Source organism: Molothrus ater, chromosome 5 (assembly GCF_012460135.2).
Source record: "Molothrus ater isolate BHLD 08-10-18 breed brown headed cowbird chromosome 5, BPBGC_Mater_1.1, whole genome shotgun sequence".
NCBI lineage: Eukaryota > Metazoa > Chordata > Aves > Passeriformes > Icteridae > Molothrus > Molothrus ater.
The window spans coordinates 12,987,891-13,008,293 of NC_050482.2; the positions used below are offsets into that span (position 1 = coordinate 12,987,891).

Sequence of the window (20,403 nt, forward strand, 5' to 3'; positions counted from 1 at the left end):
ATAACTTCAAGAACTGCAATACAATTTCTCCTGTTTTGCACTGATGCCAATAGGAGAAACCCAACCCAATTGTGGGTTGAAGGCAAATATGTCTAAAAACTCGGAAGGGATCTGATCTTATAAAGTTATGAGGCTCTCCTGGAAAATATTAAACACTGGCTCCACTCCCACAAAGCACTTAGAGCTTACCAAGGGCACTCAGGTACCATTAGACATGAGCTTAGCTGCACTGAGGGCTTAGAGCAGAACACTCTGTGCTGATGGGGCACAGAGTCCCTTACAGATGCCAGCCACCAACATCTGGATCCCATTTGCACATCCTCTGGGATGCACCCTTGGAAGGAGCATGGGGTGGAAGCCAATTCTGGGTAATCAGTAGCCATGTTCTGCCTTCAATGAGGGCTGGGTGGACTTTCCATACAGTGCCAAGTGGGAGAGACTCCTGGCTCAATATGGAAAGAGTAAGGAGGGGGAAAAGCTATTATTTGGAGCCCTGACAAATTATTAATTTTGGATTTTTACTCAGACATTCCAGTGATGAATTTGGACATGATACATCACTTTGTCTTTTTGTTTAATTTTGAGCTGGACTAGACTGTAGTAGATGTACAGAAGAGAAATGAAGAAATGGAACCTTGGAATCCTTCGTCACAGATGCAGATGGCTCCAGTTGTGCAATACCCATGGCCACTGCAGAGCTTTGGGCACGCTTCCCCAATGTACACGTGATCGATTGCCCAGCTCTGCTTCTCCAGTTCTTCTCCCTTCTGAATCCACCTGAACTGGGTTGCACTGCAAATATCAACATCCAAACACTGCATCAGGATGCATAGCAATTAAACACACCTGTACAGTGATGTTCTAATACACCAGCAGCAAATGTAATCAAAAATGTTACATTTGCTGACTTCTCTAATGTGAAGTAACAGCCCCCTCATGTGAGGGGAAAAGACCCAGCCTGCTACATAATTGGCAGAAGTGACTTCTATTAACAAAAAGCTTCCTGAAGAGCATTAGTTATTGTATTTGCAGGGACCCTTGTGGCAGGGAGAAATGATGAATCTGACTCCATGTTCTCAGAAGGCTAATTTATTACTTTATAACACTATTAAAGAATACTATACTAAGCTATACTAAATAACACAGAAACGATACTTACTGAATGCTAAAAAGATAATAATGAAAACTTGTGACTCTTTCCAGAGTCCCGACACAGCTTGGCCCTGATTGGCCAATAAGTCAAAACAACTCACACCAGAATCCAATGAAACAATCACCTGTGGGGAAACAACCTCCAAACACATTCCACATGTGAGCACAACACAGGAGAAGCAAATGAGATAAGAATTGTTTTCCTTTTCTCTGAGGCTCCTCAGCTTCCCAGGAGAAAAATCCTGGGCGAAGGGATTTTTCAGAGAATGTGAATTCCACAATTAGTAATGTATCAAATTTAAATCCGCAATAAGCAGTAATTTTTAATTCACCAATTGTTCCTAGTAAACCATGCCAGCAAGACAGTTGTCATTTTATAGGTCCACAGTGAGCTAACCTTTCACGAGCCTACCTGGATGAGACATGGTCAGGCAGCTGGATAGTTATTCTTCTCCACATGGAGCTGTTGACAGAGTTATAGATGGTAGCTTCATGGAATTGAAATGGGGAGCAGCCAATGCTATTAGATGAAGAAGGAAGGCAGTGTGTCTGGACGAGTTGCCATGAGTCTGTCCTATAGGAAGCAAAAAAAAAAAGAGAAAAAGTTTTAGAACAACTGAAAAAATAATGAAAAGAAAACAGATTATTTCTAAGGGTCATGACATTGCCTGTCTTACTAAAGAAACAAGAGATTGTCAGCAATAGTTTCCATGCTCTGGAGCCACAAATAAACAAGAGGTGAGAGGTCAAAGCACAGGTGCAGCCAGGGGGACGTTTGAGTGTTGTGGAGCCCTTGGTGGTGGTACTCCCAGCAGTGTGGTACATACAGCTGCTCTGGGCTGCGTGACAGGATTTATTTAGGAGGCAGCTCCTTAGCCTTTTTTCTTACAGTGTTCATAAGAGTCCCAATAGAATTTGCTACATTTTCACCCACAGCTTTTTGAGCACAGAATATACCTTCATTTTTACAAATTATAACATGGTGCTATTCTACAGCTCATGAGGCAGTGTTATTGTTAGCTAGTTAGAGACCAATTTGGAGTTCAGTAACTCCCAATTCATGACAGCTTGGTCCTGTATCCTACTAGTTTCCTGCAAATGTGTTTTCCTGTGAGCACATTTTTAAGAGGAACATGCTCATGATTGTAACTACAAGCTCAATGCCATGAATCTGTCAAGGTCTGGGATAAAATATAAAGAGAATTTATGGGAGTTATGTAGACAAATCCCAGTGCTTGCACATGGGCTTTGTTCAGATTCTGTTACAACATGAATAGCAAAGCATATTACAATAATTCATGCTACAACATGAATAGCAAAGCAAAGCTTTAATAAATAGAAGCTCTCTACATTTTTAATGTCATACTATTTTTTTTCAGGTCTGTGTATTCTGCTGTCATTTACCTGGCATCCTTTGTATACTCCAGCATCACTGAGTGGAGGTCCCCACAAGAATTTGCCTCACAGCCAACCACGATCTATAGCACAAATAAAATCAACTGCTATAACAAGTCAGGTAGACATTTAAAGTGATATATAATCAAGTTATGTTCTCATTTTTTTGTTTCTTTATTATGGGTATGAGGGATTATCAACTTAGAACTTGGGTAAAATCCATCAAAAGTGGATGGAAAACAAACACAGTACTTCAGATACTGTTTTTATTTAAAGAATTTTACTTCCTTGCTACTGTTTTTTCCTAACAGAATCCTAACGCTTCATTTCTAAAGTCCAAATTAAATATCTAAACAAACATTTTTTCTGAAACAAAATATATGACAGTTCCTTGGCATTTCCAAAAATGAAGCACCTATGAAATTTAAAATTCATAATGATAAACATGTGGACATAAACTTTTAATCAGTCCAATTTAGGAACAGAATTTTTCTATTTAAAAAAATAGACATATTTGTTCCATATTACAGTAGAAAGATTACAGTACCCAGTGTACATTACAATGCTAAATTTCAAAACCAAACAGAAGCCATGCTAGAGCTGAGTTCTTAGTTTAGAAATAAAATCTTTGCTGTGAGCAGTGAAGAAAAATGGGGAGAAGGTCAGGAAAGAAAATCTCTGCAGTGAGAGTTTAGTAATATGAACTATTAAATGCTGATGGTTTATCCAAATTTTGGTCTTAAAATAGAGGAAAAAGATGATAGGCTGGGTAAAATAAGCATCTTGGAGGCAGTCTTGACATTCAATAGTAAAAAAATTCAGAGACTCCTCTTGTATATAATTTTTTTGGCATGCTGAGTGGAGAAGCAGTGCTTTAGGGATTATGTTGGACAGTCAATATAAAATAGGCAGTGACGTTGAGAAAAGGTGAAAATATTGATCAGTGGAAGATGGTAAATTCTGGAACTATCTTGTTAAACAGAAGAGCAAGAAAAAACCATAATAAGAAAATGGATTAGTATTTTGATAACCCTACTTTCATGTTAGTTCCTAGTTTAAGACAGGGTACTTGGGGAGCAGCCAAGAACATTTCTGGAAAACAACTACTTGTTGCCTTTGGCCCTGGGTAGAATTCTACGTCAAATCAAATTAAAGTACTCAGAAATGTTTCTCTGATGGTTTAGGCCATTTGTCATGACACAAGGAAGTAGAAGGGGCACTTCTACTTGAACATACTTTCATTTTCCATATGATGCTCTTCTCAAGCCTTCTCCCTTACTTTTTCTGTTCCTTCACAAATTAGGGGAAAATTATTCTGCATGGCATCTATTCTCACCTTAGAAAATGAATCCTACTGTATCTGATGATCCAGTCATTTCAGGAAAAAGGTATTAGACTTCCAGTTCCTCTGACTAACCCCAACAGCTTACAGACAGTCAGAATATTTTGACATTTTACATTCATGCAGCCCTTCATGTTCTCATTACCTACACTTCATATTTTCCTTTAATTTCTAGAAAAAAATCACTATTAATTATTCATCCAATTGAGCATCCTAGTTGGAAGAACAATAATTTCTGGAGACACATTAGATGAATTTTCATTGTGTTCTTTACTTTACAGAGAGAGAACATTTCTTACTTTAAACTGCATCATGTATCCTGGCTGTATAATGAGCTCCCTGGAGGACAGGATGTTGTGTGTTTTATCCTTTTTCTTATTTGGCCAGTAGAGATGGAATGATGGATTTCCACAGAACCCTGCAGTTCTGACTGCATTAGGGTAAAAGCTCCAATTTTCTTCATGAGAGGTGCCTTCTATAAAGATGAGTTAAATAAAATTACTGCACTGTCTTGGTAAACATCAAGGCTTAGAAATGAATCCACAGAATCACTTGACAGAGTACTTTAGTGATATGGACACTACATTTATGCTATCTGTAATGACACACAGTAGCTACAAAGAGAGAGACATAAAAAAGACATTCATCGCCAGAGAGGTAATTATAGCATTTAAATAACAGTACTTTTAAAAAATATGAAGAGATAAAAGCATAATACCAGAAATTTAAATGAAATGAGTTGGAATGAAAGAAAATTTTTTATGTGTGCAAACATGTGCACACATATACGTCGGAATATACATGTGTGTATATATATATATACATATATATATATATATATATTTACACACTTCTATGAATAGCATGAAGAATAGCATATAAACAGCATTAGTCTACAAAGTGAAAAATGTGCAGAGTTAAAATAAAATAAAATCCGCTTGCAAGCTCACAGGGCTCAGGTAAGACAAGAACAGATAACGCCAGACCACAGATGAGCTGTGGCAGCCTGTTTTACCATCATCAAAGGTGTCCACCAGCTGGCTGGGGTTGATCTCTGCTCCCCCAATGAGGATGTTGTCCAGAGCCCACTGAGCCCGCTCGGGGCCGGGCACCACGATGCCGCTGCTGAGGGTGAAGGGCTGCCACCAGCGCAGGCGCGTGGTGTTGGTCAGGGCGTGCTCGGGGAGCAGGATGTAGTCGTGCCTCACTGAGATGTACTTTTGGTAATCCATCTCGTGGAGCAAAGTCCAGGATATCCCTAGAATGAAAAGATGCAGGTTTAGTGATATAAAACCAAGCATATGGTAGAATTTTCTAGAGGATTAAAATAATAGGAAATAAAAAGTAATGGCTATGGTCTTCTGATAGAGCTTAACTTCTAAGGATAGTTGGCAACTGTTACTCACTCCAAGAGTAATCTTGCAATTGTAAAAAGGAATAATCAGCTTGGGTGGAAGCCACTGATTACTGAAATAAGGCAGGAAGATTATGGAAAACTTCTGAGCAATAGATGGAACTTTTAGATGGGGAAAAAATCTTCACATGGACAAAAATAGCTTTGCAATTAAGAATTAGCTTTTTATTTTGGATCTCTGCCAACTTGTCAGGTATTCATGGTGGGTGGATACAGAACCAGACTGTAGCTCAGCTGTGAATACAGTATGTACTTGCCTCCATCAATGGAGTAGTCTAGCAGCACTCCTTCCTTTCTGCAAGTCGGTCTGTGGCATGTTGTCATGTTATTTTCACTCCCAATTCTCCCCCAGTACTGCAGAAACCTAAGAGTAAATGTATATGATCACATCTGTTAGACTTGCACGAACAGAGGTTACTTTCTGTTAACAGACATGCTGAAATTGTTCCAAATCCCAGCATTTTTAGCAAATAACACAGATACACAAGTATTACAAAGGTTTTCATGGAAAAATTTTCATGGGAACCTCATGGAATTCAACTAAGAATTGCCCCTGGGAGTAACCCATTGCAAATATACCAGCCAGGGACAGACTGAATGGAAGCTGCTATGCTTAGAGTTCCCTGAGATTCCTGGTGGAATGGGAGCTCACCATGTGTTAAGGTGCCCTTATATCAATGAAGGACAGATAAAATGAGGCAAGGTTGGAACCAGAGCTCAGAGCCAGAGGTCATACTCTGAAAAAAATAGGAAGTTCCAAATGGATTTAACAGGGGAAAAAAAAAGAAAAATAATCACTCAGAGTAACTGAACACTACTACAAGTGTTACAGTACAGACAGACAGTAGGATCTCTGTTCTTGAAGGTTTTTAAAGATCCAATGGGACAAATTTCTGGGCAAACTGCCCTAAATTCCGTGTTACCTGGCTTTGAGCATGAGGTTGGACTAGAGACTCCCTGAGGCCCCTTCCTTCCTGTAATTCAGCAAAATTGCAAAATTTAAGAAGTCAGAGTGTGTGGCTTCATTAAAGCCATATGGTCAAGAGAAATGATGCTGAAGTTGTCCATGTCCTGTCCTTAGCCTGTCTAAACTGACAGAGTTCCATTGCTTTTCTGATAAGTCATCCTTTCCAACAGCATAGAAATGGATTGGATCTTGTATGGGCACCCAGGAGAGAACAACCAGCAGAGGTTCTGCTCTGAGCTCAGTGAGAGACACAGCTGGTGCCTCCAGGGGTGATGCCCTGGTGACTGGTGTCTTGCCTCTTTGCAGGACAGAAGTTGCTGATTCCATGGCATTTCTGGACAAAGAAATGCTTCTGCTTCACATGGACTTGTCAGACCCTTTCCACTGTGCTAGGGTGAGCCTTGTGACTCATCTGAAAGCATCAGCACCTTGAGAATCATAACGCCAGTGCCCTGGGAATCATAATCTCCTCAGTGTCTATTTTGTTATGGTGAGGGTTCTCAGAGTCTCTCAGACTGTAGGTGTCTGGATAGCAAAGTCTTGCTAAGCTCCATCTGTCTGGGTCAATCAGGCAGGCTCCCAGCCACAGGCAATCGTAGCAAGCAGCTCAGCTCCTAAGTGAGATCAGCTCTTAGTGATTTCAGCTCTTTGCTTGCTAAGTGCCTCGGCAGACATAGGAGAGAGAGGAGAAGGCTGTATGAGGTTCCACAGAGGTGTCTTTATTGGCAGCTTCTGCAAAGGGTGACAGTGACAGCTCTTCTGCTGAACAGCACAGAAATGGGGGTTTATGTAGGGTATATAGGGATTTTGGGAAACAGTCCAATAGTAAGGGTGGAGGTGAAAGTGACTTAGGGTCTTACAGAGAGAAAACGAAGGTCTGAAGGCAGAAGAGGGGCTTCTTTGGTCCAGTCATCATGACTAGGCATTTCCTATCTTAGGCAACTTGTTGGAATTCAGGACATCCCTCTGGCTGTCCTGGACTTCCAAGACCCCTGCCAGGGGGCTCAGAAACCCTGGCACAGAGCCCAAGACGCCTGTGGTTTTGATTTTGACCCATGGAGCAAATGACCAACCTTATATGAAGATCTGCAAGCCACGACAGTTTAAGTAGAATGATAGTGAATTTATCACGGGTGAAAAATAGATTTTTGGGGTTTTTAGAATGGGGTTCAGGGGGCAAGATGGAGGAATCTGGGTGTGTCCTGCCTTTCTCCTTCTTCTTCTTCTTGGCCTCCATCTTCTGCTGTGATGTTGTCACTTTTAGATTGGTTTAGAGTAGAAGCTCACTGTCTAACATAGGTATTGGTAAGTCACTGTAAATATTGTACATGTAGTTTTTAGTATAAAAAGATAACACTGCCCCGGGGCAGGCAGAGTGCCTCTGACTGTCCTGCTGAGCGGACCTTGGCAGGTCAGGAGAAAGAATTTTATAGATAAGATACAATAACCAACCTTGAGACCAAGAAATTAAGAGCTCTTAATTAAGAGCTCTTAACACCTTCTTTGACCACCAGGCGGGGAAAAGAGACTTTCTAACTTATCTCGGGGTCACTCTGACCAGCTAGAGACCCCAAGAGCAAATGACCACCAGGGAGGCCCTGTGGCTGCTACAAGCGTCTGCCTCAGGTGGTGCTGCTCCTGTGGTGGCCCAGGAATTCCTAGAGCTACCAGCTGTGCTGCCTGCTGCTTTGCAGTGTATGACAGAGCTCCCCGTGACAATGACACAGAACCATGACCTACTTTGCCCCGCGCAGGTCCAGGTCCTGAGTGACAGCCTGCCTCACAGTTGCACCTCCAAAGTACAGAGTTGTGTCTTCTGCCAGAATTCCACACTCAGTACAGGTATTTCCACCTTCTAAGGACATCCATAAATCTGGTTTAATTTCCTCATTGTCAAAGCGCTCTTTCAGGAAGGTCTGTAAGTAAGGCGTTTAACATAAAGCACAGGTAAGTAAGATTTTAAGTTTTTTTGACAATTACAGCTGGAACTGACCTAACATGTTTGAAGGGCTCAAGAACACTAAATTTTTCACAGGGTAACTGAGCATAATCACTTCTGGCTGAATATTTAGCCACTTCAACTGAATTGGCTAAATGTGAAAATATATTAGGGCTGGATTTTAACATACTTGGGAGGTAATGCAGCATGTGCAAATGAATGAACATGTTGAGTTTGTGTGGCAAGGTTTTGATGGCAGAGGGCAACAGTAGGGGACTTCTCTATGCATGTGAGAAAAAATATTCTATATCTTTCCTCAGCAAAACCAGAGATCCTGGCATTAAGGAGTTAGCAGTTAAACTCCCCTAAAATTGCTACCATTTTATCCCACGTGTCCTTAATATGATGATATAATTAAAAATTGCAAACAGAAAATTATATTTGTTCATGTAGTTAGTATTTCAGATGAACAACAGAAGGTTATAATAATTCAAATTACATGACAACTGACAAGTTAGGTTTTTTTAACTTTTAATTTAGCAATATCTAACTAGAGTCCACTTGATTGTTATTGGGTAACATGAGTAACAGCCAAACAGCCATGTGAATTAATTTTCTAATTTTATGCCATTTTCCTTTATTCTCTACTTCAGTAAGCTCTTTCACAGTAAAGACAATATTTCTAGTTTGTTCAAATACAACCACATGTGCAAGGGTGATTTACATCCTATAATGATAATTAAAAGATGAACAATGAACTTTATCAGCTTTTTCAGGCTAAGTGTTATTTTCAAAGCAACAAACCCATTCTTGAATAATGCAGTAATAGTTTTGTTAAAAAATTGATGGAAGGGCTGAAAATTCGTTTGAATGTCTTCAGGCTGACAGGAATCAAAGCTAAATTTCCAGTGAGATCAATCTCTCCTCTCTCTCCTTCCCAGTCAAACACATGCCAAAATTCATTCTTAAAACATGCAATAAAATTACCTTCAGTGCCTGGGTCAGGTAGCAGTTTGGACCCGAATACCCAGGATCACAGATGCATTGCTCATTCAGGCAGTCTCCATGACCTCTACAGTTTTCCAGACAGCCAGGGCCCAGATAGAAATTATCAATGGCCCACTGCATATCTGAGTATTTCTGGTAGAACCGAAACCTCACCGGACTAGATATAAAGGAATGAAGAAAAGTCATAAAACAACTTTGCTCAATTGAAAAAAGGTGATCAAACACAATATAATCATGACTGTACTATCTTCTGAGCTTCCACAAATAGTGGAAGTACCTATTGAAATGGATTTTTTTAGATATCCATAATGTAATGAACATCAACACGAACACTGCTATTTGCAATTTCCTTGAAAGAAAATGAATAGGCAGCTGTCCTGTTGTGTTTCCAGGAACTCAAAAGACAAAATGAGTAACAAATTCATACTTACTTGCCCACAAGGCTTTCAGGCAGTGTGTAAGTTACTCTTTTCCATCCTTTTGTAGGAAAGAAGACAGATGGCTGTGAGACACTCCCAGAACATTTTGGATCGGCTGGTAAGCACTGAGGTACTAAGTAACTCCAGCTAACACCAAAGTCAGTGGAGTACTGCACATGGACCTGATTTTGTGCAAGTTTTTCTGAGGGTTTACATCCAACAGACACCTAATAAAAAAGAAACCATCAGTAAGTAAGAATCATTTGTGGTGGGCGAGTTTAAAAACATGTTTGAACCTGAAAACTGACTGGAGAATTTTGCTTGAAATGACAGCAGTAACAGTGCCTGTATGGTACCAGTCACCTGCAGATCTCTTTGATATTCTCAAGACTGAGAACAGACAGTATGTTGTGAATTTTGTTTTCTTCTAGATAGCTCACATTTCTGGATTTCCAGGTTTTGACACTTGTGCCTTAGACATTTGTTATGTGCCAGTGCCACATAACAAATAAAGTTAATATCCCCTCCCACACAACCTGAGATTTGAATATTTCAGGGAAGGTCACAGATTAGGGAGACCATCTTTGTGGATGGATGTGCAAAGGGTTCTTGTAATTTCCATATATTGCTGGGTTATTTCCTTAATTTAGTAAAGAGGTGTACAAAGGCCAGCTTGGATGCAGGTTTGATGTGAGTGCTTGACAACCCAGGAGCAGAGTGAACTACTGTGGATCTGCTTCTCCCTCACCAGCAGATGTAACAAAATAGGCACCTGGTAGATCTGCAATATCTTTATTACACGATGTCCATAGAACTGCAGTGCTGGAAGAGAAGAATGTGTCACATCTGAGACCAACACAGAGTAAGTGAGAAAAATGAGGATGGCCTAATAACAACATTTTTCCCAGCAGGGAATGGCTCCTGTGTAGGCCTATACATCATCCTTCCTCCTGAAAGATCTACTTAGACCTGGAACAAAGTGTGGTTTTGAATAAGTTTACTGCAGACAGATTTTACCTTGAACTGCATAATCCAGCCTTCTGTAGGAGTCAGGTCGTGGGTGACTGCATAGACCTCTCTGCCATCGTGGCTCCCACAGATCATCACACCATCAGGAGAATCACAAAATCTCTCAATTGAGCAATCATCATGGAATAACCAGTGTTCATTCACTTGAAAAGAAATGGCAATGTCAGTAATATACAGTGACAATATAAATGAAACAGTTAACCACAAAAGGTGATTCATAGCTTTATTTTTCAGCCTATGTGAGAATTATTTAGTATTGCTCCTGAGAATGTCAGTACCCCGTTGTTCCCATGTAAATATGTATTACATTTATTGCTGAAAGCACCTCTTACTTGAGTAAGTAAGTAAGCTTACAGCTTACTTGCTGAAAGCTTACTAATGAGCTTGCTCACTTAGACGAGCATTACAGCATAATTTTTTAATATTAAAGAAGAAAGGATCTGAGACTTACTTAAAATATGAACTTCTATTGCACAGAACACTTTGGGAGAGCCTTTTAATGGGTGTTGCCTACATGCCTGCACAAAGTGTATCCCAGAAATGGTAGCTATTAAGCCTTATAAACATACAAAAATGCATCTTCTACAAAGTTTAGTTGTAGGGGAACAGAATATAGGTAAATAAAGGTAGTATAGAATGTAATCTTACCCCCTAAAGGGTTGCAGCTGATTTTTTGCTCCTGTAGGAGCAGGCCTGATTTTAACAGGCCACACCTGTAGCCAATAAGAAGAGTGTTATAAAAGAGTAGATTGTTTGGCTGAGGAAGAACTGGAGTCAGTTGGCTACTGTGAGGATAAAGAAGAGTCAGTGCTTAGAGGAACTACCTACAAGAAACATCAAGGAGGTACAAAACTCTGGCAATATGGAACCCTTGCAATGTAATGACGATAGAATTCTTACATGATAATAACAACGTTTAATTGTAAAATGTAACTTTAAATTCCTTAAAGAAAATTTAAAAAGTTAGTAAATAGGGAACAGACACTCAGGATAAGAAATTTGCTTAGAATAACCTGTCACTTTTAAGTTACTTTTTTTTCCTTTTAAGATAAATTAACCCTCTAAATAAACTCATGCAGTAAAAAAGCTGCGTTGCATCTTTTCATTTTGCTTTTTGCAAACAAAAATCAAAAGACAGGGCCTCTACAGCAATGGAATTGTCCTATTCATTGGCTGAGAAGGAGTTGGAATCATGTCCTTCCTACTTATCAGCTGATGACATGGACAGGCAGGAGCCAATACTGCTCCCCTTCAAGCTGTACTTTACAACCAAATTGGGGACGTAGGGCTTATCCTCTTCATAGCATGACTGGCCTCTGCTACAAACACCTGAGAAATCCAACAACTTCCCGCTCCCTCCCAAACTCCTACACTACCCCTACTAGGCCTCATTTTAGCCGCAACCAGGAAATCCACTCAACAGTCACCATCACAGTGACACAGAGAGTCAGAGGCTCAGCAAGACCTGCACATCACTGCACTGGCTCCTTGCTCCCTAATGGGGATGCAGGTGGGAGTTTTACCTGTGGTTTTGTCCTGCAGGGCCATGTCGAAGGCGGTGCTGCCGGCGGGCCCCGCGTCGGCCGGGGCGCGCTCGTGCTGCGGCAGCGGGGCGCTGCTGAAGGTGTCCAGCATCACCGTGCGCTGGTCGGCCGAGCCTGAGATCAGCACGTTGTCGATGGCCCAGTCGTTCTGGTCCAGCCCGTCGTGCTTGGGCTGCCACCAGCGGAAGCGGGTCCCGATGGTTTTGGCGTCGTAGGGAAGGAGGATGTTCACAAAGCTGGAATAAAAGCTGGGGGTTAGTTGTAGGAAAGCTGCGGGAGGAGGACACTTTGCAATGCTCTATGCTGGGTGCTTTGACCAAGTCCATTCCTGATGTTTTCTAGAATATGTGGAATTTGGGAAAGAAGAAGAAGACTGGTCTAGCCTAGATTCCTCTAGGAGATATTTCTGAAACAAAAATCTTTCTGATTACTCCCAATGTTATCCCTGGGACAGGGGCTCAGAGAGAGGTGGAAAAGGTCAGCACCCAGACTGTGGCATGGTTTGAACAACCTCACTTGCTCCAGGTGTCTTTATGGGACTGAACGCAATGGTCTGGACCAGCAGAGTATGGCCATAAGGCCTTTATTAAGGAAAGTGTTAAGAAGGAGAGTGTGCAAGTGAACTAAAGATTGCTTCTGTCAACCTGGAGCCATTCAGCAGATAGCAATGTTCCAGTAAAGTTTTATCTGTTCCATTGCAACAGTAGAAAATAGTACACTGAAATCTCATGTCCAATTAAAGTGCTAGTGATTCTTGATGTGCTTGAAAAAAATAACAAATAATGGGTCCCTCACATCCCCATTTTCTGTGACTCTTTTAAATTAGTCAGTAAGAAAATGGTCAGCTCACATATATGCATGATTTGACTCTCACAAACATCTGAAAGTAGGGCTTGAGTGTATCCAACCTTCTGATGGATAACTGCAGAAATGCAGTTTCTCCTAGCCACACCATTTTGTAACTAACTTATAACAATCACTGATTTTATGATCTTGCCAATAAAGAAATAAACTGCAAAGGTTAGCAGCTTTAAAAACAGGATGGACATCACTACAGTAGCTATTAATTTATCTTCCTGCAACCATTTGCAAATCTAACAGACTGCTGCAGGCTCCTAGGTATTCTTGTAATTCTGGCCTAGCAGCTGCACAGATGCTGATGCTCTCAATACATGCACCAAGGCCATTAATAAACACTTCTAGGACTGTACAAGCTAAACTTGTACATCCCAACCTGACATCCAAACCACAGCACTAATATATCCCACAGGTTCTGGTGAAACATTCAAGACCACCTGACTTTAGCAGAGAAATTTACACAGGCAGAAAGAAGGTATCTACAAACCCAGGCTTGCTGAATTGATCATAGAAAATTTCCATTAAGAGGCTCCAGGTGATTCCACCATTCACAGAATATTCCAGCAGCACTCCTTGGTTGCGGTTATTTGGAGTTATCAGACATCCATACATGAAATAAAACTGGATGAATTCTGCACTGGTGAGGTTCAAATCCACTGTAACTAACATACGGCTGCAGCCCTTAAAAGCAAAGAAAAAATATGTTGGCTGGTGTTGCCTGGCAAAACTTATGTTCATAAAAAGTGTTAGACTATGCAGTCACTATTAATGTGGATTCATGCTGCAAAAATTTTAAGATTGTACAAAATTTTATTAATTATTTCAAAGGTAAACCTACAACAGAACTATATATATATATATATATATATGTTTTCCCTGAAGACATGTCAGTCATGTTTCATTTTAAAAATTTCTGTTGTGTATCTACATATGTTGCTACTTGTACCTTCATGTTTAAGACATAAATTTATTCACCTTTCCTCTTAATAAAAAACCTGCAGAAATCCATGCTTCCATTGTAAATCATGAGTTTTCCATGCAGAATTAATGAATCACAGATCATGTGCTAATGATTCAACTTATGCAAACAATCAAATGGCAAAGCAATTTTAGTATGTGTGTTTTCCACAACACCTTATATATTTCACTTTGCTTTGTCTGTTAGTGGGTGTCTACTTAGTCCTACTGGAATGAAGTGGAAATGTAATGCTTTTGTTAGTTTATTTTAGAAAACTTTTGTCAGTTTGAATTTAGTTATAAATTTGACAGAAGAGATCTACAGGCATAAATTTTATGTGTTTCTAAAATACTACCTCATCATTTTTGTAATCCTTAGGTTATTTGTTAGCAAACTATAGTTCAGCAGCAGTCAGGGTTATACACCTACATATGTAGCTAACCTAGGAAATTTTACTGTGAGCTTACTCTGAAAACTCCACCTGTGAGACATCTGAAGGATGAGGCTACACATGAATGCAATGTGCTTTAGGGTGACCCTGCTTGGGCAGGGAGGCTGGACCATATTACCCACCATGGCCCCTTCCAACCCAGCCCATTCTGTGTTTCTGTGGCTCTGTATTGTCACAGACCATGTGCAAGTCATACAAGTGCAAATAGCTAGTTATTCATTTACCTCTGTGGTCTGATTAGAAGCCACACCAAACTCTGGTCTGAAAGTTTTTGTAGGGGGATAGAATATAAAGTATAGAAAGTAATCTTACCCCCTAAAGAGTTGCAGCTGGGCTAGTTATTAAAGCTTAGGAGCAGGCCTGACTTTAACAGCACACAGCTGTAGCCAATAAGAAGAAGAGTGATATAAAATAATGGATTGTTTAGTTGAGGGGAAGTGGAGTCAGTTGGCTGCTGTGAGAAGAAAGAGTCAGGGCTTGGAGGAGCTGCCTACAAGAAACATCAAGGAGGTTTGAAACTCTTGCACTAAGGAGACAACAATATGAAACCTTTGCAATATAATGGCGATAAGTTTAAAGTGCTATGAGGAGAGTCTTAAGAGGAAAATTAAAAGTCTACATATTTATACTGTTCTTTAACCTACCAGCTCCACTTTCAAGGGCCCATCTACAGGACTCACACACACTATATCTAATTGCCTAGCTGCAGCATATCAAGGAACAACACAGTGTCAGCTTTCTTGGAGTGTTTCTGGCTGACCCTAATCTGTAGGACCTGTTTGACTTTGACCTTCATCCAGGCAAATGATTTAATGAAAATAAATATTTTATATGTCTGACATGTCATGCTGTTATTTTTTAAATGCTTTGCTATTTCACTTTCAAAATCAGTCCCACTTATAGTGTGAAATGGAGCGAGCTGGATACGCACCCCGCTGAAGTGCAGAGCCATCCCCGAGGCGACGGCCCCGCAGACGGTGCTGAGCTTGCCCCCGTTCACTGTCAGCCAGTTCTGGTTCGAGGGGGAGCGGTTGAAGTTGTCCTTCAGCTGTGTGGGAAGGGGGATCTCTGGCTCGTCGCAGTACAGCCCACCCCAGTGCTCATCACAGCTGCAAAGAGCAAAACAAATGCACAAATCAGCTGGCAAAGGCCTCTGCATGTTATTAAGGTACCATCTCATTCTGCAGAGGGGCATCGTTTACTAGTGCACAACTGGTATGTAGGGGTTTCAAACATCTGGCTTTTTTTAGCTAGTATGAAACAAAAATGACTTTTTTGAAGGTTTCGTACAGTCTATATTCAAGCTTCTATTACAGGGTACATTCCCAAACATAGTAAAAGCAGTGAAATACATTGTGCTTGGATAAATAAACCAATAGAATGTGCCAAACCTAAAAATGTCCTGTTAATGTTAAAGTTCAAGTTTCTGTAAAATTTTAGTAGATGGATGCTTTCTTATCTTTATATAGTTCTCCTTTTTTTTTTTTCCTCTTATAACATGTCAAAGACTGGATAACAGCTTGGAACTGTGTTCTGCTACAATGAGATTTCACCAGGGATCATGTGTCTTCATACCTCAGTGTTGTCAGGACAGAGGAGAACACAATAATATGTCTATTCTGCAGTGAAATATATTTCTAAGAAATACAGTCACAGTGCAATCATACAACCATTCTCCCATTTCTGCTGCCATTTGTGGCTGGAAAAAAAGCAATACATCCATCTGGAAGGTATTTCTCTGTTGCCAAGACAGGCAAATCTGGGGGTTTTTGATTGCTAGCTTTGCAGGACTCTGATGTGGATTGTTATGCAAACAGTTTGAGGATCAAGCCAGTGTGCCTCTCCTGGCAAACCCTACCATGGAGCAGAGTCATCAGACCATCAAGACTAGTCAAAAAGCAAAATCTGGCCTTGTGAAGAACTGGCATACATCCTGCTGAGTGGATATGTCTCACCTTCAGCCCCGGTTCTCTGCACCCTGCACCAGGTTAAGAGCACAGGGACGAGGTGTGAAATCCCTTGGGAACAAGGAGTCAATCCTTAATTGTTCTGCAATTATATCTAATCATCTCAAATGGAGTAAAATAAGCTTGGAACCAATGCTAATTTGTATTAATAGAGATGTTATGGTGTATGCTTGGGCTTGTGTCTTTTTTTTAATGTGAAATGAGAGCACTGGTTGAATTTACATTAACAATATAAAAGAAAAAGTGATTCTCTTTCTAACTTGTGCTGATGTAAGTGACAAAACAGACACCATTATGTTGGTTTAATTATCGTTGTAATTAGCTCCATAGAATTAGCCACTCCAAAAAGCTCAGGGACAAAGTTGGCAGCATCCATAAAACCAATATGGAAAATCAATAGATGGAGGATAAAGGACTTCCTTAGTCTAAGCAGAGGACAGGTCACTGTGCATCTACTCACATGAAGTGACTTTTATGTGGAGGAAGGGTTTTTTTCCTATCCACTTGCTCCAGGACTGTATGTCTCTAGGGGCTATGCAAATTCAAGGGGTACCCTCTCCCTACCTGGTGGGAGGGGAATTGATGCAGCAGAGGCAAGGGCAGAGGTGATGCACTGCCACTGAGGAAAGGACTGTTTGCTTTGGACATGGAGCATGGACAGTCAGAGGTCTGGCAGGGCCAACCCCTGCAGTTCCCCTTCTGCTTGTTACTTCTATTCCCAAGTGGACCCAGTGCCCTGCTCTTAACAGCAAAATCCACCTTCCTTTGTAGAATTATATCACAGTTTTTCCTGCAAATTCATCAGAATGACAGAGGGGGAGTGAAATGCTGCAGCCCTGGGCAGGACAGGGAAGAGATGGCACTCACACACAGTTGTCTTGTGTGCACTTCCCATGGCCACTGCACATGTCTATGCAGCCGTCCCCGATGTAGACGTTATCGATTGCCCACGTTTGCTGCTTGTCAAAAGGAGCAGGCTGGTGCCAGCGGAAACGAGTAGCTTGAGACCTTGGGAGAGAAAGAAAAAACAGAATTCTGTAAGGCAATCTTTATTTTGATTGAAAGGAAATATTAGTCATGAGGCTAGCCTGCTCTTGGGAGATTTGTTGGATACCAGCATGACTCAGGGCTGGCTTCTGACAATGACAACATCCCTCCAAGAAAAGGGTGCCCAGATTTTGAGAACAGAACAAAGCACAGGTGCTTGGTATCAAGCTGAGATTGTGGAAGGTAGGAAATGGATCACTGGTGAAAGCAAAGCAAGCAGGCTGTGGTTGGTGCAGTGGAGAGGAGGTAGGAAGAAGGTGGTGCTCCCAGTTAGAAGATCAGGCCAGTCATAACCATGTCCCAGCGCAGATCCAAACCTGAGGGACAGCTTGGAGCTGGATCAAGACAGAATAATCCAAACCCTCCAAGTTTCATCCTGAGCCAGTCAATAAATTGAAGGCAACAAATTTACCTGGCTTTTTCTCAGTGAATTCTCCCAACACTTATGTTAAGAGCACTTCTAAGGAGTGGGTTTGGGGACAGGTGAGAAGGCCCATGCAGGGCTTGCAGCATGACCCTGGCTCTGCAGTTTCTTCCCTCCTCTCCAACCAGGGCTTGGCTGGAAATGCCAAGAAATTATCTGCAGTGTGATCCTGGCTCTGCTCAGTAAGTTATATTCATTTTGTTGATTAAAATGGGCTCAGCTCCCTATATGTGAATTAAGTGTCTCAGCTCCCAAGACAGATGATGAAAATCTATCCAAAACAGTCAGGGTACACCAAGTAGTTATTGAGCTCATGCAGGTGTAGACTGTGAGTGAAGAGCTGTGAGGAGAAGAATTTCTGTAACTATGAATTCAAGGTAATCCCTGTTTTGTGGTACAGCACTAGATGGCAGCATTGAACTTTTTGTAGCCTGTTTTCTTTTGAATTTCAAAGAGAAATCAAAATTATTATAAACACACACACACACACACACACACACAAACAACCAAAAAAAAACCCCACCCAAAACCCCAGAAAAATCTCCAAAAACTATTCGTTGTAAAAATGGATCTCATATGATTAGGTCATTATTCTCCCATGAATTATTTCTTTATGAAAATGTTGCATGAGCTGAATAAATAACTTGTTTCTCCAAAGAGAAACCTACTGCACTAAGCTCAGCTGTTCACTAAGCAGCATTTTAAAATAAACATAAAAATTGTGAGGAAGTCCTTTCAGAATAAAGACAAGCAACCTATATCTTACACTGTGTGCTTTGGCTGGGCACATCACTAACAATTCATGGAGCTGATGCTCCTGTGGGAAGCTTTGTATTTGCATTTACATTTTAAAATCGGCTCCAAGTTAAAAGTAAGTGTCCATGGCATTTTGAGGCCAGAGGTGAGGTAGCACTCTGGAGTACGGGAGCCCTAAGAGGCTGCACAGACATGGGTGGTGAGCACCAGGCCAAGCTACTGACTACACAGCCTGCATGTGCCTAAAACATACAGGCATAAACAACTGGAGACACACACCTGCTATTACACAGCTTGAAATAATAAAGCAGCATAAAAATTATATTGCATCAAGACTAAAAGGCCCATTAGCTACACTGTTCTTATCCTAAAGCTCAACATCTCTCTTGCTTATGAGATAAGGTTGTAATAACCTCTCCCATGGAATGCCTGTCTTAATAACTTTGGGAAATTGTATTACTTGAGCCAAAAAATACAATTATGGGATTGGACAGAAGTACAATTTTTGCCTCAGTAGGGCATCAGACTTCTTGTGACATATACTGCTCAAGAAACTCTTCAAAATCACAGTTATTTATAAACCTGAGTTTACCTCAGGTAGTAGCTTCCTTTCAGGTCCAAATTCAGTTGATTTGGAACATCAATCCCAGCCCTGATTTATCCCATTCAACCCCAGAAAGGCTACTCTGAACACAAATTTACAGTCTTTATACAAGAACTGACAGGGTAATGGATTTTTACAGATGATATGTAGCAAAGCTGCACCAAAGAGGAAGCACAGAAAATTAATGCTGGGAAGAAGTTCTAAAAAAGTGCTATTACTTGATGTAACTGCACAGAAGATAGAGAAGAGTCCAGATGCCCCAAATGATTAGTAACAGACCACAGGCTTTTTCATTACTAATGTCAAAATGTGTGGCAACTGTATAGGCACTTTCAGTACAATTGCTAAAATATAAAGGTCTCTGTTTCCAAACTTGTATGTGCCTTTGGTGGGCGTCTTTCATGACAACCATCTCAAGGCTCTACCTGTGCTTTGATACTTCTGAGCCAGCAGTTAGCTCAGCCTAAGTCTATGTGAGGAGATAAGGCTCAGCAGGAGGAGCAAAGCTGTGGAGTCAAATAATGCTGAGAACCTGCTGCCCTTGCCACCTGTGTTTGCAATTTCTGTAGGACAGAGCTTCATTTACTTATACTTATTTGTTGCTATTTACATGGACCAAACAAAAAGGACACGGTACAATTGCTTAAACTCCATAATGTATCATGACATTATAAATACCTAGTTATGGTTTTAGATTTATTCTGCAGAAATCCAGAGGGAGTTACCTGGTATAGGGAGGCAGAGGCAAAGTAACCCGGGTCCACTTGTTGAAAGTGTCTGAAATGAGAATCCTCTGGAGATGGTACTTGTTGCATTCCACATTAGTGGGAAGACAGTCTTTCAAAATTGGGTGCCAGGTCAACCCAAGGTCCACTGAATATTCCAGTTCAATAGCTAAGGGTGGAAAGGTGGTTAGTTATTTAATTTAGAGACCTATATCCATACACCTATAATAACGTGCAAACTCCAGACAGTATCACAAGTCTGAACTGCCAAAATAACCACCCAGAACTTTTCAAACCCTTGTGTCAGAAACACAAAGCTACCTCCTTTGGCAGTGCAGGAGGGTGTGTTACATGTTGCTGAGCAGGTTGGCTCAGGTGGGGTCTGCAGCACATCTCCACATCTG

General features: G+C 40.9%; 1 protein-coding gene across 2 annotated transcripts in view; it reads right to left on the bottom strand.

The window, feature by feature from the left end:
- Positions 1–20,403, bottom strand: part of RELN (reelin) — a 284,743-nt gene that overhangs the window by 12,093 nt on the left and 252,247 nt on the right. For both annotated transcript variants that reach the window (XM_036400286.2, XM_054514804.1), the window contains exons 46-60: positions 20,000–20,168; positions 17,311–17,451; positions 15,408–15,585; positions 13,555–13,748; positions 12,189–12,445; positions 10,654–10,808; positions 9,649–9,863; positions 9,197–9,374; positions 8,011–8,186; positions 5,561–5,667; positions 4,905–5,147; positions 4,189–4,364; positions 2,557–2,630; positions 1,565–1,726; positions 635–792 (exon numbers count right to left, since the gene is read on the bottom strand). In XM_036400286.2, coding sequence (XP_036256179.1) covers positions 635–792; positions 1,565–1,726; positions 2,557–2,630; positions 4,189–4,364; positions 4,905–5,147; positions 5,561–5,667; positions 8,011–8,186; positions 9,197–9,374; positions 9,649–9,863; positions 10,654–10,808; positions 12,189–12,445; positions 13,555–13,748; positions 15,408–15,585; positions 17,311–17,451; positions 20,000–20,168 — 2,583 coding nt within the window. The remainder of the gene's footprint in view (positions 1–634; positions 793–1,564; positions 1,727–2,556; positions 2,631–4,188; positions 4,365–4,904; positions 5,148–5,560; positions 5,668–8,010; positions 8,187–9,196; positions 9,375–9,648; positions 9,864–10,653; positions 10,809–12,188; positions 12,446–13,554; positions 13,749–15,407; positions 15,586–17,310; positions 17,452–19,999; positions 20,169–20,403) is intronic.